This window comes from Filicampus tigris, chromosome 18 (assembly GCF_054856515.1).
Source record: "Filicampus tigris isolate MCC_2025a chromosome 18, RoL_Ftig_1.0, whole genome shotgun sequence".
In the NCBI taxonomy this organism is placed as follows: domain Eukaryota; kingdom Metazoa; phylum Chordata; class Actinopteri; order Syngnathiformes; family Syngnathidae; genus Filicampus; species Filicampus tigris.
Window position 1 is genome coordinate 4,368,033 of NC_141234.1, and position 26,847 is coordinate 4,394,879.

General features: G+C 38.9%; 1 protein-coding gene across 2 annotated transcripts in view; it reads right to left on the bottom strand.

Annotated features, from left to right (window-relative positions):
- Positions 1 to 26,847, bottom strand: part of csmd2 (CUB and Sushi multiple domains 2) — a 142,682-nt gene that overhangs the window by 96,656 nt on the left and 19,179 nt on the right. For both annotated transcript variants that reach the window (XR_015082016.1, XM_086013933.1), the window contains exons 3-4: positions 14,049 to 14,161; positions 2,374 to 2,568 (exon numbers count right to left, since the gene is read on the bottom strand). Coding sequence is in view for 1 of the 2 variants with exons in the window: in XM_086013933.1 (XP_085870059.1) it covers positions 2,374 to 2,568; positions 14,049 to 14,161 (308 nt within the window). In the remaining variant the exon portion in view is untranslated. The remainder of the gene's footprint in view (positions 1 to 2,373; positions 2,569 to 14,048; positions 14,162 to 26,847) is intronic.

Consider the following 26,847-nt stretch of genomic DNA (forward strand, 5'->3'; position numbering starts at 1 on the left):
CATTGTTTGCTCCATTCTGCACCTGCCACTAGCGACTGCAAAATGTGGAAATACTAAGAGAGACACTGTGGGACTCATAATACCCAGGACAGTCTATCTTCTATCAAGGCCAGAATGCTTCCTTCCTATGGTTGCATATTTTCAAGCAGTCAGTAAGGATTCCATGGTTTCGCATGAGGATATGGAGGCATAATACTGTGGTTGTTTTGCAGTGTATTGTGAAGAACTGCAGTACTGCACATCTTTGATGATTTTTCTACAACTAAACCGTGTTTGATTTGTTTAGCTACATACAAATGGTAAATGAGATTTCACTAGTACTGTATAGCACTTTCCTCCTTTCAAAGTACTCAAAGCACTTCATTTCTGTCTACACATTTGCGCATTCTCTGATTAATTGGTGCTCATAAGATTCTACATTCCCATAAAGAATAGTTGTTGAATTGATTATTTACTTTCCCAATAGTCAAAGACATTTGGTGAAATGCCTATCCTATCCTTATCGCAATCCCAAGGTTCTGAACAAATATTTGGCAATTAACTATTACCCTGGGGAACAATTTGAAAAACAAACCCATTGAGTTTGATTTTTATGCTGAAAAAAAATAAAGTTGGCATGCTGATTCCAAAACTGCACTCAGTTTTTTTTCTTTTACGATGTCATGTTTTTTTTTCCACAGATTATGCTCCAAATAAGCAAAATTCCACTGATTAGCTGTAGTAAGAAAAGATGATTGTGATTGTACTCATCTACAGCTACGTGGCAATTTGCTTGTGTAGTTACAATTGAGGCGAGTGCGGTGAGAGGTGTGTGCAGCTCCCAATAGGTCAGCACTATCAACATCTGAAAACAAAGCTAGCATAGTAGGAGTTAAGACGATTAGTGCTGGCTTTTCTCTTAACCTTATAACCATGGTCATATTGAGGTAGGTTCTGTTTTGTTTTACGCTGTTGTTTTTACTTTTCAAAGCTTGTCCCATATTTTATTTCTATCTACATACATACACATGTATTCCATATTTTTTAAGAAAACAGGGATCCTATAGCTCTATATAACCTGATGTGATTTTGAAAAACTGAGATCAGTTTTGAATTGCACACCCATAAATATGTTAAAAACAGCTATCAGACATAATGCAACAAAGATTGTGTTCCCCAGTGTTATCAATGTAAATGCATTTTGAACACCTCTTTTATTTAACATCTCTTTAAATTGAGCAGCTATATTTAATGACATCTCTACTCAGTGCATGTGACGAATGGACACAAAGTAAAAGCTACAAAACACTAGTCATTTAATGCCACCAATAGCTTACCCCCAATTAGAGGTCAACTGTCCGAATTGGGCAAGAAGCATTTGGCAGCAGCTACAAACAGCAGATTGTGAGTTCTGCACCAACACAAATGGGCAGCCACTGCATGTCACTGGAGTGTCATTAAAAATTCTCTCATGCATTGTGAAGACGCCCGCAGGCGTACATGTTGAATTTCATGTGCTACTGGGAAACTGGAATTAATCACCAGGGAAATTGCCAGCCTCAACAACTTGTATGTAATTTTGGCTGAGTAGATGACAGAATCACATCCTTGAGTGCCTGAGGAGTCTGGGTGAGCATTGTTGAGGAAAATGAAATAGCAGATTTGGGTTCTAAATGGCAAGCTGGTGGTGAATAATAAAGGGGGCCCCCCCCAAAGAAAAAATCTAATTTTTTAAGGAAAAATGAATTTGTTGCAACGAATGGTTAATGGTTGCCTGCATACTAATTTTTCAGTGTCCCGGCATATAGCTGCATGTTCTGGCATGTGTGTGAGCCCGGCCATGTGTGCTCGCTCATGTGTGGACTTCCTGACTCCTGGCTTGGATGCAGATGGCACAATGTCTCATCTCACGCTGACATAAGCCACATACTCAGGTGCAGCAAATGTGCATGCTGAATGCACATACATGTAAATGTGCTTACATACACAGTGACGGCCTTTAAGATGATAACTGATAGCAGGACAGTATAATCACCTGCCATAGACTATCTCAAAAAAAGAAAAAGTGTAACTGTCAACTTGGCTCAGGCAGTCCAAACTGGCAGGTGTTGCTGCAGGGGTACCGTCTGACCGTGAGGAGGGGCAACTGGCATGTTCGCCTGACTGGAAGCTAACATATGAGGTCCTGTCATGATAAATAAGATATCAGTATAAGCACAGTGTGGAAGCTAACCAGCGGATTTTTTAAGCGGGAGAAAAGAACAGTAATACGTAAAAATGTGTCCATTAGAACAATTTGTTTTTTTAATTTAACCCAGATATGTGCGAATGCTGCATGTTTTTTTTTTTTTGTACAATTCTACTAAAATATCATGATCCTGCCGTGTTACGTACCTCTGCAGTAGGGCAGGGGGAAATCCCATGCAGCGGTGCCCGCCGAAGTAGCTAGACAAGACAAGGTTGTGTGACCCTCCAACACGTAACCCGGGTTGCAGCTGTAGCGGATTTTGTCTCCTATGTTGAACGTGGTCCCTTGCTGGTGACCGTTGAGAAGCAGCCCAGGATTACCACAAGTGTAGCTGGGCAAAGCTGCAAGCAACAGAGGAGCCATTTTAGTTGAGCACCGAAAACATCGACACGGTGTCATGTGTAAAGAACATGAGATAGACAAATTACAAAAGCAAAAGCAAAATTAAATTATGCAAATTGCAGTGCTACAAATGATCATACCTCCATCATTCATTAATGCAAAATGGTCTCTCTTCTCATTCATTCATTCATTCATTCATTCATTCATTCATACATGTAAAGTCATCTCATTTTTGACCTCATGTGCTTCCATGCACATACATGTGTGGAAATGGTGAAATGTACAGTTCAGCCAAGCTCTACTTCCTGGATCTGTTTTGGCGTCAGCTGTTGTATTCTAGCAAAAAAAAAAAAAAAAGAAAGAAAGAAAACCAGACTGCAGCTTTCCAAGCACCATTCAGTGGGTATATAATAGCAAAATTGATGTGCCTACGGTAAACAGGCTATTTTCGTAGGAAGATGGTGCCTTAGCTTTTCTTGAACAGCCATGTCTTGAACAATAGGCCTTTGGAGTATGTGGATAAATCACTGTGCACATAAGCATGTATTGTGACTTTTCGCTATAAGTCCTGTGCAGTTCCACACAAAGTGAGCGAGCTGGCCAGAGCATGTGCTGGACTTTGGATGCGACTCGGTGTCTCTGCAGGGACTCAGTAGAGGACAGAATGGCTTTCATGCAGCTACACAGTTTATTGGCATCTCTCCATCACGACACTCGCTTCACTTCCATTTCAAATGCATTCAGTTGTATTCTTTAGAAATGATGCTACAATTCTTTAATTTCCCAATCCTAATGTGGCTGTCTATGATTTGTTTCTAAGAGGAATTTTGCTCATTCTGGACACAGTTGCTTGTCTATTTATTTTTATTTTTTCACATTTACCTCACAGAAATGTTTTCAAAGGAACTCTTATGGGAAGCCCATTCAAAATTTGCTCCATTTTCTTGTGTGATCAAGGGTTTGTCCTTCAGCAGTATCTAACAAGGACAGAAACTACACAGATTTTACCCAAGCCTGCGTCTCACTGGGAGCGAATGTACGACACTGGTACACTGCAAACGGATTATAGTCTATAACAGTCACAATAGCAGTCAAAATAGTCCATTAGTAACACTAACTAAAATCTGGGATCAACATCTTATTTCATGTATCACACTCATATTTTTTAGTGTGGAATCATGTTTAAAAATACATTCATATAGATATTATGAATTATATATTTGATAAGAACTCTCTGGATTTGATATGAATTATATATATATATATATATATATATATATATATATATATACATATATATATATAGGCTACTCACCATCCCCATTTGCATGCCCCACGTCTCTTCCCCTACCATCGTTTATCGAAGTTGGTATCTGTGTGGTGTACTTCAAGCAGTATTTAAAAAATATACATATTTAGTAATGTTGCCCAATTGTGTCCTAATAAATTTATTATGACATATATAAGTAGAGGAAAATGAAAATCTGAGAGCTGCTAAAGGACACAAAGCATTTGTGTAAGAAAATGGGGAAGAAATCAGACACATTGCAAAAAAAAAAAAAAAAATCGTAAATAACTCATACAGCCACTGGAATTGTCCTGAAGAAGAAATAAACCACGTGTATTAAGAAACAGACAACAGATTGGTAGAGTTACGACAAAACAGCAATTGGGGACTTAACCATAAGGGATGGTCATGAACATGAACAAAACGAGAAGATACAAACCACTCATTCCTAAGAACAATGGGAATTCTAGGCTTGAATTTGAAATTTGGAAGATGGGTGATTCAACAGCCAACCCAAAGGACACAAGTAACCCAACAACTGAATGGTTTCAACAGAAGAAAATATGCAATCTGCAGATCACATTTTATGACCAATTTTAGTACATGGTTAATACATGGTTGATCTCCTGATTTCCTTCCGTCTCTAAAATAACCTTTTCAGCATCCGTTGTGATGCGGTCCAAACCAAACAAAGTCTTATTATCACAGCCTCCCCGGCATCATAACAAAATTAGCATTTACACAAGTACGCTGCATAGTTTGCATATAAACTATGTGGCATGAAGTTTGGTTGCAGCGGCAAAAGTGCAACATATCATACGGGTTTAACAATAATTATGACACGAGAGGTTTATGACTAATAGCTGAACCAAGAGGTTAAATTAAAGCTAGTGAGAAACACAAACAAAAAGAAAATCACCACAGAAGAAAAAATAAACAGTTTGCATAATGAGCCAAATTTATTCACCATGAATCACTTTCCCGCACGTCATTTTATATTACCAGCAATACAAGCAGCTTCACTTTGCAGGATGTTTGAATATAGCCAAACGATCTAACATCATGCAGTTTTAGACTCTAACCCATGCAAAAATGCCCCCGACGCCTATCTCCCCTTTGGGTTGGGGTATCATGGCAGCTCAATAATTCACAAGGATCAGAGACAGTGACATGCCTCCTCCCTGGGGTTAAGACGCTTTACGCGCTTCCACTTGCTGAGACGGCAAAGGATGCCCATCGTCCATCAACGCATTGTTGTCTACAGAGCGCGAAGCGGCCATGCAAAGGTGATCAAGTGGCCAAAAACCTGTGCGAACACACACTTTTATACACACAAAACCGGTGCACACGCATGCAAGGCCACCCATGCACGCACAAAAGAACCTTGCCATCCATCACACCCTCTGCACTTCTTTATCCCTTTTCCTTCCCATTTTCTTCTCATTTCTGGTGACTTGGACATCTTAAAAGTGGTCTCAAAGGATGACCTTTGGACTTTGTAAGAGTGATGGTGTCTTTCTGGGTATCTGGGAAAGGATTCCCTTATATGTCATTCTCTGTGTTCCCGTTTATGTAATAGCTATAAATCCTTCAACTTTGAATGATTTTAACAGCATAAGCAAAACACTTTAAAAAAAATCTTGACTGTAAGATTATGCAGACATGATGTTTGTAAGGAAACAATGTCCAATCCAATATGCTACGACTGATAGTGAAGCAAGGGAAGCCTCAAGGAGAGCCACAATCGTCACGCCATCTGTGTCCCATGGACTCAAGTATTAAAAAAACAGACCTCATCTTATTTGCCGACTGTTTCACAATATAAATTGACTTAATCTGTGCTGTGCAGAAAGAAAGTTGTCTAATTCTCAAGAATGCGATTAGAAAAAAAAAAGAATTTGCAGATTAGAGCACAAAAAATGTTTGGATGTAGTAACACATCATTTTATTACAGTCTGAACAATTGTTGTACTTGCACAGATATAAAGTAAGTACGCAAATAATGACATAACATGTTTGAAAGAAATCTGCATGATGACTGAATTTTTCCTTATTTTGTCCTGCTTTGCCCCTCCCTCTGACAGACTTCTCGCCCTGGCTCGCCAGGTTGCCATGGAAACAGTCGAGGCACACCAGAGAGGAATATATGCCGGTGTCAGACCGTAAACATGCCGGGACAAATGAACATGCACGGGTTTGCTCAATATGCCGTAAACCTGAAAACTCTCTTACATGTAGAATGTTGTATTGCACTCAGCAAATGCAATCATCGTTCAAGGTTCAACTGAAAAAAACCTCTTCTTTCCAGTTGTACAGAAACATGCCTGACTTTGACACATTAACAAACACAGGAATGTCAATAGACATCGTATTAACTGTCTCCTTAATTAAGTTAAAAGCAGCACTGGCTTGAGGTAGAAAAAGCACACTGGAACGACTCATCAATGTCTTCACTCAACCTTGTCCACCCCTCTAAAATCTAAACCTTCCTGCTTCCATTTCAACCCTTCCCTCCCCTGTGCATCTTAGTAGAGTGAATTTCTGGGTCCAGTGTATGCGCTTGAATCTTGTTGATTTGTGCTGCCATTTGTTTTTAGGGGGATGTTACGGCAAATTATTGAGGCTTAGCAAGACTGACTCCACTAAATTTGTATTGGATCTTGGTTCAGTAATATCCAGTACGATGTGATGTTGTTTGTGACCATGCGAGTGCCATGCAGAGTTTAAAGTTAAGCTGAGGTGACAAGAGAACATGACATCTCTGATTTGTGTTGTGTATGTGTTTGTTTAATGAATAACTGTACATATTTAGGGTGTGGTGTCACATAACTGAAGATAAGGCAAACCATTTGAACTGCAAGATTTGTTCTAATTCCTGATGAGCACATTACTGGAACCAACAATTCTGCAGCACTACCGGTTTTCAATTATTTATATTTTATAACTTGCTAATATGACTAGGAATCGGGTGTCGATGTATTAGTAATAGAAGCTCATCATACCATAGTGCCTGGTTTTGATCTTAATACTGCTGGCAATCGCAGCATTGTGGAGCTGTTAAGACTCTGTCCCAATGGTTACATTTACCAACCATATTAAATCCATTTTTGTTCAACAGTCATGCCTTTGGCCAATGATTATATTGGAGTTAGATGTTGAGAGTGAATCAATCCACACATGGCTTGTGCTTTGTGGTATTCTAGCTTTCTCCTTTTCTGATGCATTACCGTTAGGGCACAATTGGCTTTCCTCCCTTTTATCGGTGGCCTCTGAGCACCCCTGCCCTTCCTAAATGCACACCACGTAATGATTTTAATCTGTGCTAAAAATAAAGATGTGGCCTTAAAAAGAGGTAATTTGCTGGTATTACTATTATCCCCTTGTTTTCAAATCCTGTGGGTGTTAGCTGAGATGTGATGCCAGATCAACTATTCAGCCTTGGAGAGTCATCAGTGTGTGTCCACTTTAATACACTACTTCCACTTTATGCACTTGGGCTCACTTAGAGCTGTTTACGCCACACTTTTATTTACTTAATACCAAGGATGAAAACAAACACAATCTAGTCAGAGAAATAATCTCAATATGTTGTGAAAACCCAAAGAAAATTCCCTTGACCTTATGATTCACCTCTGAAATTTAGGTGGCTAACAAGTGACTATCCTAGAGTCAATAAGGTCTGAAAGGGACCAGAGGAGGGATGAGACGATGCTTGATCGATAACTCTTCCCTGATAAATGACTACACATTAGAGTAGAGCTCGTATGCGGATAAATGATTAAACACTGCAGCCAAATAGGAGCTTGTCTGGATGATATCAATTATAGTTCGGTTGAAATTGTACCCGTTCCTGTTCATAACCATCTGGGTATTTAATCACAGAAGATAACACAGCTGAAATCTTAATTGGATTTATTGTGCAGCTGCTTAATTATAAACAGGGGTTTACCAAAGTCGCCTACGTTGCTGTCTCCGAATACGGTTAATGGGTATGTATTCCAATCAGTCTAACGGAGGAAGTGACTATTCGCTATAATGGCGACCAAACCTTATGATTACCTGCATCTTGGGTTGGTGTTGGGAGAGATCAAATGAACGGCTCAGGGCTCAAAATGCCGGTACAAAATTTCCAAAAAGAAAACTGAATTATATTAAGTAGTAGGACAGAATTTGCTATGCTCCACTGTACCACTCCATGGGAGTTGGGAACCGCCATCCAAAAGGACAAAGACAAAAACAAGATACATAGAAGATGGAGGTATTGATCTCCAGTTGCATATGACTGCAAAATTATCCTTCTCACGAATCAACCACAGGTAATTTCCACTCAGAATTCCATCTCAGTCTCACCATGATGTCAAGTTAGGATCTTTCATGTAATCTGCAAGAGCAGACACCCTGCTGCTGCCACCAACAGGTAAGCATCTCCATCCCACTGCTAGTACAGATATTTTCGTTTTTTGTTTTTTTTTCCCTTCAACTTATAACGCTTACGCTTCTGTCTGTACTGGCAATGTCAAACTGTTTTGCACTGCTGCCCTTTGCATATATATATATATATATATATATATATATATATATATATATATATATATATATATATATATATATATATATATATACACACAAATGTATATGTATATTTATGAATATACATACATATACACGTGTATATAAACACATACACAAATAGACACTCACATATATGTGCACACGTACGTACATACGTTTATGTACATATACACATATATATATATATATATATACATACATATCTATATATACATATATACATATATATATATTGTTGATTGACACTGTCAGTCAGGTATTAATTCAACAATGGCTTTAGTTTACGGTGTCCTATGAGATATTTCTAATGTAAACAAAAAATAAAAACAAAATGGTAGATGAGTGTATATACGGCGAGAAGTTCCTACCTCATCCCAGCCTGAAACAATGGCAATCTAATCTGAAGACAATACAGCCACTAATCCACACAAAACAGGGATTTTGCAGAGAGGGACAAAGTGGAAACGTGGGAGAAAAGGGCTAGTGTGCTAACGAGCAAAGGCGGCTAATCCCGAGGAGAGAGAGGCCGGAAGAGAAAGGATGAAATTACTTTTAGGAGGACACAGAAAGTGGGAAACTGAAAGAGGACAAAGAGTGAAAGAAATGGTTTAGGGACAGACAGTACAGCCTATTTAGAAGCAAATTATGCATCATGTTGTCGGACAATAATGATTATAAACTACAAACTACAGTGTGCTGTCATTTAGGATAGACTGCTCACACAAAAAAAAGAAAAAAAATGTGACTTTAAAACTTGCTTGCAATGCATACATTTTGTATTTGAAGCACTGCACGAAGAAGGAATTATTTGCCCATGATTTGATAAGTGCTTTGTGAAACCCTTGCCAAAATATATTTTTTTCACATATACACGTTACAAAAGCCTTTTTTTTTCATAAAAGTTTAAGCCATCTGAACTTGAGCCTGCTACATCATTCTATCTCACTAAGACCACTGCTCAATTTTCATAATACCGTAACGATGCAAGTCTGCCATCAAGCTACTGTATAGTCATCAAAACAACAATGGTGGCAGGTTATCAAATAATCATGGTTGATGGGAGATGTTGAATGGATGGGGAGAATAGAGGTGGGGGGGGGGGTGTATTGAGGGCTGTAATTACATCAAAGCCTACAATCCTGAGGGGTGGGAAGATGACATTTACAAGAGGCCAAGCAAGATTGTTAATTACACACTTATGTTAAGTTGCAGATTATGTATTGTGGAATGGTGCCACTTAAAACAATTGATAAATAAATGCACATGCAACATTTACAGATGTCAAAACAGAGTATGTTAAAAAGGACATGTGGAGTGTGTTGGATGACATTTTACAAATTCTAAATCATAACGGCACAAAGCAGAGCCTTTCGTCCATCTGTATGCTATCTGGCGACTTGTTCATAGGGGCTTCACAGCAAAACATTGTGGAGCATCTTATTTGTTTGTTTTCGTAGGTAATTTCTTCATTTATGGCCCGAATAGCAATGAACAGACTAAGCTCCACAGGGAAATAAAGCCTCTATTATTCGTAAAAAAAAAAATCATATATATATATATATATATATATATATATATATATGGTAGATGGGCTGTCACTTGTATAGCGCTTTTCCAGCTTTGGTACTCAAAGCGCTTCACACTGCATATACATGTATACATACATATACACACATATATATATATTATATATTTTTTTTTAGTTTTTGCCCATAAACAGAGGTACCAAACTGCTATTTGAGGTAAGGAGCTCATTTTTGGGTGAGAGATGAACGAGTAAAAAATGCATGGCTGCAGAGGATGGTGAGCACTGCGCAGGAATAATGACGCAGGAAATGTGCCGGTGGGCTTCAAACCTGCTCCCCGCATAGCTGCATTGCCTCATGACTGTGAGTCACCCTTGTCTACCTTTCGGTAAGCTTTTCACACCTCCATTATTTTAACTACTATTCACCCTTCTTTTCCATTACGGTTTACGGGTGTGGATTGCACACCAGTTGATGCCCCCTTTGTTTGGACATAAGGAGGGTTGGTGATCTCAGAGTGCAGTCATTATGAGAACAGTAGGTGCACGGAGCGCCTTTCAGTTATGCGCAAATTAAGATTGCTACTACTGAACATAACCTTGTGGCTTTCACACATGCGCCATGCTCGACTAGTATTGGTTGCCAATCAAACACCTAAACCTCATACACTTTACGGCAGCAATAATCAGCAAATGTTCAGCTGAAACTCAAACACCTATTCATTCTTGCATTTCCTTGAATTGTATGAATAAAACAGAGTGAGTGTGTGTGTGTGTGTGTGTGTGTGTGTGAGTGTGTGTGTGTGTGTGGAACTGTTCCCGCGTGAGCTTGAATAGCATTAAATCGATCAAGTCGCAGGTACAGAGAGTTTACATTTCAGACGTGGATTCAGTTTCGTTCATTCGGCCCCTTGGCGCTGCAAACTCATCCAAAGTCACAGATTCACTTAGATGACCTTTCTGTCCATGTGCCACTGCGTATTAAACACAATACACCAAGTGTTCACTTTATTTGAACACATGCTATTGAGCGTCTGCATGGGTGCAACTGTCGTGTGGACATGTGCTTAGCGACAGAGCGGAACAACAGCTAGGCTCCATCTTCCTGTCCACCCACCCAGAAAACAAACAAAAAGCCCAGAAGGAAGAGTAAAAAGAGTGAAGGACCCGAAAATAAAGATAATAATAAAAACAGCCTGTTCAAATATTTAAGCATACTTTCCATTACACCACTTTTGTTTGAAACAATATAAATGCTTGATTACACTTGAAGCATGTCAGAGGATAAAGTGGTAGGTTTCACTTTTTTTTCTTGAGTGGGCAAAAATAACGCACATCTCGTTGACACTGTTCTGGTTTCATCAAACATGCAGACCGAGAATGTTAGCACAATGCCTGCCAGTGACAAATTCAAGTGAGCGTTAATAGCCACAAGAATAAAATGGAAAATCTCTCTCCTCTACACGACATATTGCTGCTGAATGACAATAACATTTCAGAACAAACATGCATGTACATTCTTGCAGAGAGAAAGGACAAATGGCTTCTGGGCCATGAATGACCTTTTTGGATCTTCCTTTGAATATCACACCAAAACATCATTAGTAAAATAATGCGTCGTTTGTACCATGCGATGCTACAATACATTTTCCCAGTTCTTTAAGGGTTAGGATTAGGGTTAGGGTTAGAGGGTTAGTCTTGGAGGGTTAGGGTTAGGGCTAGGGGGTTAGGGTCGAACATTATAATTTGACCTGCAACCCAAAATTAGTTTTCACTATGCCGTGAGCCAAATATAATAAGTTGGTGGCACAAATGCTCAAATACAAGTCTATTTTTTGCTTCTTTATCCAATCAAAACTGTCACTCTAAGACCAATTTCTTTTGTACAGCACAAGAGGTATGTAAGTAATAAAAAAAGAAAAAAGAAAAAAAGCAGAACACTTGGAACATGGAACAACTCAGCCATGGCCACTATTATAAGGTCAACAAACTGTAGTTGTATCGGCTGTGCATATGCACCATAAGGTATTATTATAAGAAATAGGAAACATGCATACATTTACAGTACTTATGATAAACTTGCATGGAGAAAAGTTCAACAAAACTGTACTGAATTATGGATAATGCCCACCTACACTAATCAGCCATGCTTTACTTTATAATGTACATTATGCAAATATCAAGTCTCACTTAATTGAATATTACATTCATGCCATACGCACAGTAGTTGGCCCTAGCTCCAGAGGGAGTGTAGGAGGAGAAAAGAACTTAGCCTAATGTATTGTCTATACAACCCCATTATGAACCTACGGGACCACTTGTTAATTCAAAATATTACTACTGATGATTGTCTACCATACAATGATTCATTAGGAGTGACCAACACTGACCTGCAAGATCTTTTTCCATATGCATTTATACATAGCTGTGCATGCAATTAATAACTACAGAACATGAACAACAATTGTAAAGTCATCCACACATTGTGTGTTTTGCCTTAATCAGTTGTATCTTACACATTCATGTGCTGCACTGCTTTCTACTTCAATTCCTTCCCTTAAATTCCCTTGGGACTAAATATTATTCGGAGTATATTTTATTTGAGTGTCCTAATGCAAATGCAAAATATGCATGCAATCAAAGAAGAAATCTGACAGGCTGGATAGTACAACCAAGTCCATGATCTATTCTTGCTTATCAGAATAAATCATCTACTTAAGAAAGATTTATAACTAACAAGGAAATCAACGTATTTTATTAAATAAATGGCGGAATGATAGACTAACCATTGAAGAAATAAAATGCTGAAGAAAAATGAGCTCATTTATATTTTAACATTATAATCTGACTCATTATTGAGTAAACTTTTGGTTGCTGCCACTTCTTTTCCGAAATGTTTTGGCTGCTTTCCATCTTACACCCGTTGTAAATTGGGAACTACTCACAAGCAGGCAGAACAGAGGCTCAAAGCTTATGTCCTCTGGTCAAGCTAGTTTCTTGGAACTTGAGACACCAAAGCGCCGTCTCAACATCCCTCTTCTTATGGTCTTAGGTGGGATTTACACTGCATGTCCAAGTGCCCATTTCCAATGTTATGCCTTTATCCAGTTTTGTTTTTAAGTCTCTATTTTCACATTCATTTCAAGCGACTCAGCCAACATGACTGTTTACATTCGCAGAGCACATGAAGACCCCACATGTGCGTCAAATCGAATTTGATGTAAACAACTATGCAAGCGCCAACACCAGGCAATGACAACATTGAAGTACACAATAATAAATAGATTACACAAATATTATACACTACATATTCTTTGATTGGCCTGGGCTGACTCACCCAACAGCAACAATATGAATAACGTGAATGTATTGTGAACACGGTCATAAGATTGTTTGATGTCTGACAGAAGAAAAGAATGGCTATTCTGTTTGTCTTTCTTGTTCAGAAAACAGTTTGCCACAACATCAGCAACTTAGTTTCAACCCTATGGATGAAGTGAATGTATTTTCTTTGCTCCTCAGTTCCACATAGTCCCGCCAGTGATCTTGGGGCCTCCCCTGGGGCTTGACGCTGCTCCATTGAGCCACATTCCGATATTTGCGGTACCTCTAAAAGACTGACAATCGCTCTGTCAGGTAATTAGCCTAATTAGTCGACTCACTCATCTTCCCATCCACTCCATGGGTTCACTGTCCCTCCCGCACAGGCCCGAGGAGTGCAGTCATTAATATCATTAGAGCACGACCCATAAAGTATCCCATGTCACCGCGATGAAGCCGCACTCCCTGCACCGTGAAGAAAGTGATAATAACCTGGATGGATGGAGTGATTTTAAATGAAACCATGCAACAACGTGCTAATCAGTTATGTCTGAAGCTTCTCAGTCATGTAGGTCATCCTCCAAAGACGCTTGAATGAAGGACATGTCATCCTAATGTTTTCCCTTAACAAGTCATCTTCAGATAACGTGAGTCTTTTTCCCGCCCTTGGAGAGTGTATTTTCTCCCTTTTAGCACCATCTCTTTAAAGCGGTCACCTGGATGATATATAGCGTCATTTTATGTTCTAATGGGAAACAATGAAGGAATGTTACCTTCATAGGATGCTTTAAACCCCTGGCCGCTCACTGCGTAGTCAGATAGCAGCCACAAAGTGAGCCTGGAGCCTGTGCTTACAATGGGCGATGGCAGCTGGAAACCGGTTAACCTGAAAACAAATGAACAGAGAGACAATAACAATCAGACACGAAGAACCAACAACAGAGTTGGCCACTAGGTCACGTATTTGGCCAGCTGCTTCATGACACATTCAGGGAGAATTTTTTTAGGTGTGTCTGTGTTTAATGAGGTCCTGAATCATCGAGACGCAATTTAAAATGACAACTCCTCAAGACGGAGGAGCTCGATAGAGTCTTCTCCCTCAACACAGACTGAGGGACTGCAATCATGCAGTGAATCAGACACTGTGTAAGAATGAGCAAACAGTTGAGTAGACAAACATAAAACTGTCAGGCCCCGAGTCAACAAACATCTCTAATAACCACGCAGAATGTTTTAGATGTGGGAGTTAGCTGGAACAGAAATATGTTTGCTATTTAGGGAGAGATATGTACATATACAGTAACTCTATGTCTGTCAGGCATTTCTGGCGCTCCTCCACCGCACCATGAATGGGAAAATGCAAAATATGCATGTGACAAATGGGAAATTTCCCCCATTGGAGTGTGAGTGTTTCCACATAGATAAGTGATACACTTTACATATCAAGTTGAGCAGGGGAATAGTTGATTCCTACCGGTAAGGGCACATTTAAATATTTGTTTGTTGACTAATCAGTTTTCAACTGGTAGTTTATTCCATTGTACATGAGTTCAAATATTTGGGACTCATGTTGGACTCACAGTTGCAGTTCAAACAACAACTAAAAAAAAAATCAATGAATCACATGAAATGTTATCTCTCTAATTTAGACATATTAGGAATAACTTAACTCTTGATTCATGAAAACTGTTCTTAAATGCCATGATGATGCCACATATCACTTATTGTCTAACCAGTTGGGCAATGGCATGTAAATCCACACTAAAGCCTGTTGAAATTACACACAAACAGTCTTTGAAAATCTTGGATAAAAAGCCCAACACATACCACGACTGTGAAATGCTGAAGAAATATGAACTCCTGAGTTGGGAAAATATACTAAAATAATCTGACTGTATCCTTGTATATAAAATACTCCATGGTCATGCTCCTTCTCCACTAAATACATTTGTAAAGAAGAATATGAACAGGGCAACTAGAGCAGGGTCGAGAGGTGACTGTATAGTTCCATCCAGAAAAAGTGCCTTTGGCCAGGCAGTGTTTTCATACAGAGCATCTCACACCTGGAACACAGTACCTAAAGCCATACGAGACATACCCACTCTCACTTCATTCAGTAAACACCTAAAAACCTGTCTTCTTGAGAATCAAGCCTGTAATCACATTACTTCTAGTGTACTTGATTACGACAGACTGGAAATCAACTTCATCTTTTTCATCTTTTTGTAATTTATGTGTATGAATATGTCCTTGGAAAGGTTTGTTGTGCTGTAATTTGGTGTTTAGTGATTGTACTGTATTTCAAACTTGTATGATGTTATAACATCAACCTGCCACAGGAACAACAGATACAAATTAGCCATTGGTTATAATCTGTCATATTTACGGGAAAGTGTTTTAATTAATATGCACTGTGCCTGTACACTTTTAAAAAAAAAGAAATACAAATACAAATTAATACAAATTTGCATGCAGCGTAACAGCTAAATGCTGCTTCACCGCATTTGCTTTGGACTTCACTAATTGACCTGGGTCTGCAGACCACAGAGCCCTACTGGGATTATATTCAATCAGAGTTTCTTGAATGTAGTCATGACCCAAACCATTCAGTGATTTATAGACCAGTAGCAGAATTTTAAAATGTATTCTACAACTGACTGGGAGCCAGTGTAAAGCCTTTAGGAAAAATAGCATAACTTATGATTGCTGTTCAAATGAGATTACTGTAATAAGTAATGTAGAATCTCAAGTGGATAACGTAAAACTAAAATGTGGCTGCTATAACAACAATAGATCTGTAATTCCTGTATTAATAAGTTTGGTGTTTGTTTTGCTTGAGTTCCTAGAATACATATATAATATTTATGAGTCCTTCATGACTTCTTGTGCTTTTATTGAATTGTGCATTGCTTTGTTGTGCTGAAGGTCCACTGTGTGTAATTTAAGGGAACAGAAATTGAATATTATATTTCAATAATTAGTTTTAATTGGTGTGCATTGCACTGAAAAAGGCAATCGGTGTGCTTTTACTGAGCCTGTTCCCTTTATAGCAATTTAGAGAGTAGATCATCTTCTGTTTGGGTTAGACTGTATATGATGATGATGATGATGATGGTATGGCTATAATTGTTTAATGCAGATGCTACTTCAGAGCTTGATGATAAACAAGCTCATGCCCATACAGTATTATACTGACATATAATGATACATTAGCATTGTTATGTGGATTACACTGTTCATCTGTGAAAGGAGATGAGAGCAGCATATGTGCCAGTTATGCCAGCTGCATTCAGAAAACAATTCACAAGGTCGAAATGTGGACACGTTTTATTCAGGGAGGAGCAGGAGCTCACTGCAGAAACAAACGGGGTCCATCATGGGCAATCCGTCCCTAACCTCTCCACAGGAAGGCAGATCTCATTTTCGAACACAGTCATCCAGTTCTACTGTCATAAATAACAGTGGGGGACATCATTCTTACCCTTTCACCATAAACCACTCACCCTTGTATGACAGGTGGACCTGTCATCGCATACGCGTGCACTCACACACGGAATGTACACGCACGCGCACACGCATACTATCATACATGTGCATACAAATCCATACACAAATATACACACACACACACGCATATATATATATATATATATATATATATATATATATATATATATATATATATATATATATATATATATATATATATATATATACACACAAATGTATATGTATATTTACGAATATACATACATATACACACATACACAAATAGACACTCACATATATGTGCACACGTACGTACATACGTTTATGTACATATACACATTTGTATATTTATGTGTGTATATATATATATATATATATATATATATATATATATATATATACATATATATATATATATATATATATATATATATATATATATATATATATATATATATATATATATATATATACACATATGTGTATATATATACACATTTATATACATATATACATATATATATATATACATATATATATATACATATATATAAACATATATACATATATATATATATATATATACACATATATACATATATATATATTTATATATATATATACACACATATATACATATATATACACACATATATATATATATATATATATATATATATATATATATATATATATACATACATTCATATGTATCTATTTGTTTCTCCGTCACATATTTAGTGGAAGACATTGACCAAGCTGATACATATATATCTTTGAATTAATAAATTGGTAAGGAAAATCCAATGTTGCTCCGTCCTTTCTCATTTTTCCCACTGTTTTTGGGGTTTACTTTAAATTTGCATTTTATGTTTCCTCAAGCACGCCTTGCCCGCATGGATATATGCCCCCTTTAAAATGTCTTAGCACCCCTATTTTATGTCATGCTGAGAGAGGTTCCCCATTGTTTCACTTAATACCACCTTGGCTATGAACAGTGCACATTAGAAGTAAGGCGGGGGATGAATCAGTTGCAAAAAGACATAAAGATACATCATTTTACTCCTCGCTGTGGGGTATAGCAGCTAAATAATGGGACACATGTTCATGCAAATAGCCCCTTCACTGACCACAAATTGAATTGGAAGGCAGCCATCTTGATTCGGCAGCGCACTGCGGGGTAAGCGGGGGATGATACAGAGCACGTTGGAAGAAACTGAAAGGGAGCGGATTGTTGCTGCATCAAAGTCAAGATCATCTGGCCTGAGCTTGACACCAACCCCAAATCATTTCCAGCCAACAAAACAAAGTGAATACCATGTAAAAACACAAAGAAGCTGGCTCGACAAGAGAAGTGGGATTAACGACCGCGATGAGATTATGGATTGTGGACATGCTTACTGCGTGGTCGAAGTTTGCCTGCTTCTGAGGTGGAGATGTGTGGCATGATTGCAAGTGAGAGCCACAAAACAATGTCTCTATATCGCAGCTATCGCCAGTGTGTGGGGAATAGATGGATGCAGAATGAAAGCTGTCGAGAAGGGAGAGGATGCAAGAATGGCATACGAATAGAAGGATAATACTTTAAGAGTTTATAATTGTAACACGTGTTTTGTGCATAGACCATAGTTCTCAAACTCGCAGCCGAGATGTTATTTACGGCCCGCAGGATGATATTTTGCGGCCTCCTGCTTGGCATCAAAGTTTAATGTTAGTGTGGCCCATGCATATTTTATCATGTCATTGCCCCTGGGTGTTTTTTTTTTTTTTTAATCACTTATGGGCTAACATAGTTCAGGTGCATGACAGATTTCGGTAAAAATGTCATTCTGAAGTGACACCAAGTGGAAGGGAAAGATATCCTGTCACCCATGAGCTTTTCATTTTTCCTCTCACCAAAATCTGCATTTTGTAGTGTACAGTATAACATAATTTATTTGAAGTTAACCGACATTTAAACACTACTCTTTTAAATGGTCTCGTATTCCATGAGCTGAACTGCCGGATACAGTTCCAACTATGAGTGAGAGAACACATGCAACAGGAACACACGCACGCATACACACGCCAGCAGTCAATATGATCCAATCCCTCTTGTAAATGACATTTATTCGCAAGATTTATTTGAGGAGACTGACTAATCTTTGATTTGCATGCATTCATACGAAATGCATGCACGGTCAGTAACATATGATTCAAATATAATGTGTGTGTGTGTGTAAGGAGAGTCTATTAAGAGAAACTTTCCAGCTGATTGGCTTCAGTTTCATCTCAATGAGGAGCCTCTGCTTCCAATTATCCATCCGCTACCCACGAGACGGAGGGAAGATAGACGGACCAAGAGGACACTGGATGATAACGGCCTAGGAGGAAACACCGGCGAGATGGTAATAATAAGGGCTTGGCGGTGTGCTGCAGCTAGTTGGAGGACAGGAATGTAGAAGCTGCGGCCACGAGGAGATGAATCATCATCTCCTTCATTAAGCACCGCAGCTATTTGGATTCACACTCCCAACACCTTCGCACATGGGCTGACTCATTTCAACGTCTCGGTTTGACTATGTTTGTGATCCACCTTGTAAATATATGCACGTTAACGGATGCAAACAGACAAAGATTGAAGGAGGTCATTCATCCTTAAGTGTCATTGCTCAGCTTGTGCGCGCGCGTTTCGGTCTGTGTGTGCGTGTCTGTGAGTGCCTGCTCTCAGAATGGAAGAGGAGTGCTGAAACAGCTGATTTTCCAGCAAGGAGAGCTGAGGGGGGAAAAATAGAAAAATAGATGGAGCAGCAGGATTTTGATGGCCATGTGGAAGGTTGGTATTAGCCAATAAATGATAGGTTAGATGAGCCACAGGGACACACAGTGATAAGTGTGTATTTTCTGTGCAGCTATGGATTTTTGGTGGTCTGGCAGAGAAGCGTTCATTGTGCTGTTTACAAACACTAAGTCATGGAGCTTTATATGACCAATAACGATAGCTAGATAGATACTTTATTCATCCTGTGGGGGAAATTAAATACCATATTTGGTAACCTGTCCGCCTCACCAAGCCACTTGTGTGAAGTTTTCCTCCCTGGAGGCTGCCTGATGACTTTGGAGTAGGCACGGCCGGTTGAGAAAAATATATGATTGTACGGTCTTGTTTTCACAGGCACCAGACAATTTCTGCCGTCGAAAATGGAAATTATACATATTTACACGCATCATTTGTTTTTTTTAAAGGTATGACAAAAAAAAGATGTATCCCAAGATTGAAAAAAACTGAAGTTCAGTTGGAGTGCATTTGTGTGACTCTTCACAAGCATCACACTTGACTGGGACTGTAGCTGTTGGAGGTTCAACTTAATTCACACAACTTAATTCCTACAGCTTATGAGAAGAAATTCACAACCAATTAGTCTGGCTTTCTTTCGGCTCCTCTTATCTTTTCACGTCAGGGCAACTGTAATGTAGAAAGTCACTTTGCCCAAGGCCGGGATCTTTGCTTTGATGTAACCGCAGGGATTTAATAGAATAGAATACTTTCTATTGAATCCTTAAGTTAAGCAAATATGTTAAGACTACTCATTTGTGGTCCTGCAGGCTTTTCACTCATTTCCGTATTTGAAACGTTTATTTCTTTTTAGTTTGGCGCCACTCATCATCACACTCAGAAAGTCCGGAGGGCATGTGGTTCACACAGCAAAGGTGAATTTGATTGTAGCTGGAGGCAAGAGGAATTTGTAAACCTCCGGCACGGCTGCCCGCCCGTTCCACAACTCATCAATGTTTCAAAGAACTTTTCAGAAAAGGATTCCTTTCTTCCTCCAAGAGTGGCTGACTGTCGCACGCAGCGGCTCGTCAATATTCAGAATTGCGTGACATCACAAGTTGTCTGCGCGCCGCGGCTGAGTGGCGAGTGGTGGGTGATGTCACTGGTGCGGAGTGCCGATGGTGAGATAATCAACCGCAGTCAGCGCCCACTGAGAGACGAACCGCAGTGAAGTCATTAACGAACTGGTTTCTCCACAGGGATGCGGGGGGGATGGGGGGTGCGGGTGGGCGGGGGGGGGGGGGGGGTTGCTACATTGGAAAAAGCCGACCCAAAGCAAATGTGACAGAAAGCAAGCCAAGGTGTGGAATTAGAGCAAGTGTAGTTCACCAACTAGTGAATTGTTCACAGCTTCGTATAATAATCGTCTGCATTGTTCATCTATGTGGCAACACACTATTGAGTACTGTATTTTATTTTGCCATTTGCTTAGCAGAATTGTAAAAGTCATCAACTGCTGAATTAATGGACTCATGCATGCATGTGAAGAGTGCGTGAATGAGGAGTTACAGACGAGTGCACACAAATGGCACAGCTTCACTAGAGATAACTTTTCCATGGAGTCCTTAATTAGATGCCTGCCTTTGTCTCATCAGAATTCTTCGACGTTAAAATTGGAATGATGGACCATCATCATGACATTCACGTTCATTTACAGGAGGATTATTCTGCATTTTAAATTTGAATTTACCTTGGGATTATCTGTCCGTCCATCTTTCCTTCATCCATCCATCCATGCAAACATCCATTATCCATTCATATTTACATTTAACCTGCCATTCATCCATACATGCATATTATTATCCATTCATCCATTATTCTATCCATCCACCATCATCATCCATCATTCTATCAATCCATCCATCATCCATCCATCTATCCACCGTTGCATCAATCTATCCATCATCCATTGTTCTATCAATCTATCCATCCATCCATCCGTCCTTTGCAACAAGTATTAATGCCCAGAATTAATGATTTATATGAAGCATAACACACACACACACACACGTGCACACCAAATCCGTAGCATCAGCTGGTCAGTTACAAACTTGCGTGCAGCTTCCTCTCCGGGTAACTATACTCCATGAACAGTGTGTCGCATTGCCGTGGTGCCAGCTGCATTTGGTCAGCACGTAAGGCAGCACGTCGAACATATGCTATAAATTGAAGGGGGACTATTAAATGAGACGTACTGCATGGTGTAGTTCCCACTTGTCTTAAGAACATCCCTATGACAGGCTTCCATCAAAATGCCCCAAGGATCATATTTACGGGATACTAATCCTATTTTCCAGCCTCGCTGAACTCAGCCTGTTTGAGGGGCTAGTTTGAAAAATGTCAATAGTAACTACACTTGTATGACGGTTCAGAATATTAACATGTCACCATGAAAAATTATGCTTATAGAGATAATACACTGTTGCCCAGAACAGAATTCAATTGACGTCAGATGTTTGGTAACTACATCGTTTCAGTGCATTACTGTACCTTAGAAAACCCAACAATTTATAGTGAGAAAGTTCTTAAACAATACAACAATAATGTTAAAAATGCATTAATAGTATGCATTATCAAACATCAGTCCAGAATCAATAAACATGCAAATTAAATATCTCAGAGTGAAGCTATGCACAAATAATTGCATTGGATTGTGTCCGTCCTTGTTCAGACATAACAATTAATCATGCAGCAACCAAATAAAGGCTGGCAAATGAAATGAGATGGCGTTCACATGTCTCTTGTTCCACACCAATCACCTTGCAATAATCCTTGGGGAGAAAACAATTAAGGGGGAAATAACATTGAAAGTCACATGACTCATATGAGCAGGTAAGTGGCAAAGCTTGTGAGAGAGATATGCCGAGAGACATGCCATCTGTTTATTCAGTATTGCCTGGGTGTCTGTCGGTGCATCAGTGGGGAGCGACTATGATGCGTTCTGATTCATCAAGTGAACAAGGTGCGAAATTAAGACAAAACAGACCTGATTAAAAGAGGGGCAAGACGTCTGGATGAAGAAACAAAACATCGATTCAGCATTTAAACGAGTGTGTCGTGTGATGAGCTTTGTGAACTACTTGAAATGTATTTGACTTTGTGGCTTTTTTTTTTTTTAACTTGACTTTGCACGTTTCATAGTTAAATATTGGTCCATACATTATTTTTGCTATCAAATGTCAATATTAGCATTACAGTCACTGTTCTGCTTAACATGTTTCTTTTCACAAAACATTTGTGTTCTCCGCTTATTGGTGAGAAAACTGTTTTTTAAAACCAACAAATGTTCTACCGCTGGATACTAAACAACAGCAAAGGCTTTATGGCCACATACGATGCCATTATGACATCAAATCACATATGTAATGGAGCATGTTTGCATATGTGCTGGTGAACGTCTTTGACGTCTCCAACGGCGCACGGAGCTATAAATCGATATTTTGAATTCCACTATTACGACTGCGCACGCTGTGATGTTCACTTTCACTTCACAGAGGGACACCAATAATAGACTCCAAACAAGGTTGGCCATAACATTCGATTATCCAGCAGGGATAACAGGGACACAGTGACCGATGGAGTGCCCGAGCAGTACTATTTACTTTCGGAGCAGCGCAGTTCTTTGCTTCCACAGGCATAGCTGATCAAACAGCAACAGAAAAAAAGGAGACGGCAAAGGAAACGTGAGGAGAAGATGAGGATAAGGATGAGATGGGGAGGGGAGCAGGCATGGTTCCTTATGCGTGAAACCAGAAACTGGCACTGGTCTTGAATTCGATGCAGGCTCAAACAAACAGATCGTCGCAAATGCAAATCACTGGTGCAAACAAGTCTCTCCCTTTGAGCTCTAAACTTCCCTACCGCTTTAGAATACATATTTTGTTGCTTAGCCAAGATAATCTGATCTATTTTAGTCATCAAGTTCTATACGTGCCATTCCTCAGAATGTCTATAGAGCTCTTTGAATTATTTGTTGTGGACTTATTCAAAATCCCAGTTATGTTTACAACAGAATATCGTTGCTGCCCTGTGAAAAGCACTTATGTCCATTTTTTTTTTCATTTTTCTTATTTTTATGAGAACGGTGTTTCTGCGTTACAGACATTGCATTAATGTGAAAAATTCGAAATGTTTTAAAAAAATGGACATAAATGTTTTTCACAGTACAGCGATGATAAACTGTGTTAATCTTGACCTTGGTCACACCATGAGTGTCCTAATTACATGCCAGACATATCCTTTGGCCACAGTTAGGCTAGTGGGTGTATTGGCAGAGCCATTATACTTGAAACATTATCACATTTCACAAGGTGTTTGGATCCCTAATTAGAGGGATATGCTCAATGTCTCAGAGAGCCCAGAAAGGCAAAAGGGCGATATCAAAGGGGAGGAAAAATGTGAAGGCTACAGTGCAAAGGGAGAAAAGACACACAAGATATACTAGAAAATATGAAGGGTTTTCCAAAAGCAGTTTACTTGATTTACAGATTACTTGATCCTTCAATTGTGCAACAAATAATGTGCAACTGACTTTTGATTAATCGTGTTTTGAAGCAAATGATGAAAAATTGAGCACTCAAATTGGCTGCCACCGGCAGAATTCAATGGTGTAAAGAAGAACAACATGATATCAACTAGAGGCTAAATCCATGCAGACCGCTGATGTGACAACTCCTCCTGGCTGTATAATATTGCTCAAAACAATGCTGGCATCAACATAGGCCAGTTCAGAATATTCAGAAAGAGATTACAACACGCTGATGAAAAAATAAACTGTGTAATGTTGTCAAAGAAATGCAATCAAATGCTCATCGCTACTAACATCAATAGGCAAAACGGCCTGACGACTGTGGGTGTTAGTCAATCAAAATCTGGATTGCATGCAAATATAGCATATGATCATGTATGTATTACATTCGAAATCTATCGTTGCTGTCGTGAAAAAAACATTTAATTTTCACTTCAATGTGATGACTGTAATGTGGAAACATTATTCATATAAAAATGGAATGAAAAAATGGAGATAAGTGTTTTTCACATGACAGCAATGATACATATATATATATACATATATATATATATATATATATATATATATATATATATATATATATATATATATATATATATATATATTTCTCTGGGTATGAAAGGGTTAAAAGGGGTATAAGGCTAAGTAAAGTTACTTGGAGACCATATTTTTACTTTGTAAGCATATTCCTCAAATTTTCAGCGTTGATGATTTGAGGCTAATAATTTGGCACATTCCTTCAACTCATGAAAACGATCCCGAAAGTCACAGGTCATGGCTCATCCTTGTTGTTTGTTTAATCTCTGTCGAAAAACATTTCATTTCTCGCTGCAGCTGAAGTGCATCCGATGAAGGTGCTTAATAGACCCGATGATGGGAAGATGTCAATAGCAAACATGCACAATGAGGCGCACGATGGATGTGGCGTATAAATTCGCGGCCATCTAGATGATTATTTCTGTAATCTGAGCCCGATGATTCTGTCCCACAAGTGAGTTGACAGCCACAAATTTCCGCAACATTTCACTTTTCTTCCCTACCGTGAGTGACGAGATCACTCTTTCCCCACCCCTCTGTTTTTAGCCGTCCGCTGTTAAAACCGCCGTTAATAAGTGGTAGCATCTCCATTAACAGCCCAAGATCAAAGGAAGCATAAATCCAATAGTCTGTGTGTGAGTGTTGATGTGTGTGACTGGTTCTATCAGCTGCTGTTTTGATGCAGGTTTGTGTGTATGAAAAAATAGATATATCATACCTGATAACTGGACATGTTTACTTTTACTGGAAAGACTGCTCTGTTTCTACTTCACCAGACTGACAAATACCTTTTGGTTAGTAGCCATGTCAGCCGTATAAAAAAACAGTAAATATGATCTTCGCCGAGGCGGTCGCCTCACGATGATGATGTGATAAAATATGACGACAGCTTCCCTGTCACTTATCTTATTAATCGTGGCATTCTTAAGAGGCAGTCTTGTATTTATTTTTTACTCACGTTATTTTGTAGCCAACACATCGCAATAACATGGTATGTGTATATCTACCGGACTCAACATTCTTACTCATATTTTAATTTTTGTCCGGGTTAGTGTTTTGCTTTCGGTTAGAGTACTTCTTAACTGAATGTACTCCTTTTACATACTGTATTGTTCAGACTGAGACATCACATAACTGAAATACTTTATGTTGCATGCTTCATTTAAGTGGTGAGACTGAAAAAAATGCGGTTGGATGTTAAACTCTAAAAATGTGTATATTTGAGTGAATGCTTTCATCACAATTGCAAGACATTATCAAGTATTTGTGCTTGGATTTGTAGTCAGGATGGGAAAAAGTGGAATTGATGCGTCCCTACCTACACTGAACGTATGAAGGCAGAAACGTGTACGAATAATAGTGTACAAACAACCACAGCATACCACACGATATATTTCACCTCAAACACACAATGACTCACCATGTCATAAATAGAATATAAAATATATACCCAGTTCTTGCACAGACTTGCGTAGCTTGTGTTCAAGATATGTAACGGGAACACGCGCATACAAGCACAACTCAGCACATGAGCATGATAGTGTTTACATACAGAGGTCATTTTCCAACGTGTGTGCTGTGAGAGATTAATGACCAAGGCCTTCACCAAGGTAAAATTATAGCTAAGGCAAGTCTTCAGGCGGCAAGTGGAATACGTCACCCTGCTTTTTCACCCTGACCCATCCACATGGGCTCTTTACAAGTTTGCATTATCGGGTGACACATGACATGCCCGGGATATGCATCATATATTGAATTAAAGATAACCATCACATCAAATTCCACCCTAACCCATAACCTCGCCTGCATCCCCATGACAAACACCCCAAGTATCTATTTCTCCCACATGCTCACATAAGATCGTATTTTGACAGGGTGCACTCACAAAGCTTGAAGGCTAACTGGAGTGTCAATGCTGCTCCCAGCATCATGCACGAGTGATCCTTATTTAGGTCCAATCCGGTCTGCGGGCTAAAAATATGTCAGTTCCAGTGCTGCCACCACTGTTACCTTCTCTTTGCCACACAAAACAGACCAGGTTCTTCCACTTAGTCACCCATTTGTGTGTGTGTGTGTGTGTGTGTGTGTGTGTGTGTGTGTGTGTGTGTGTATATATATATATATATATATATATATATATATATATATATATATATATATATATATATATATATATATATATATATATATATATATATAT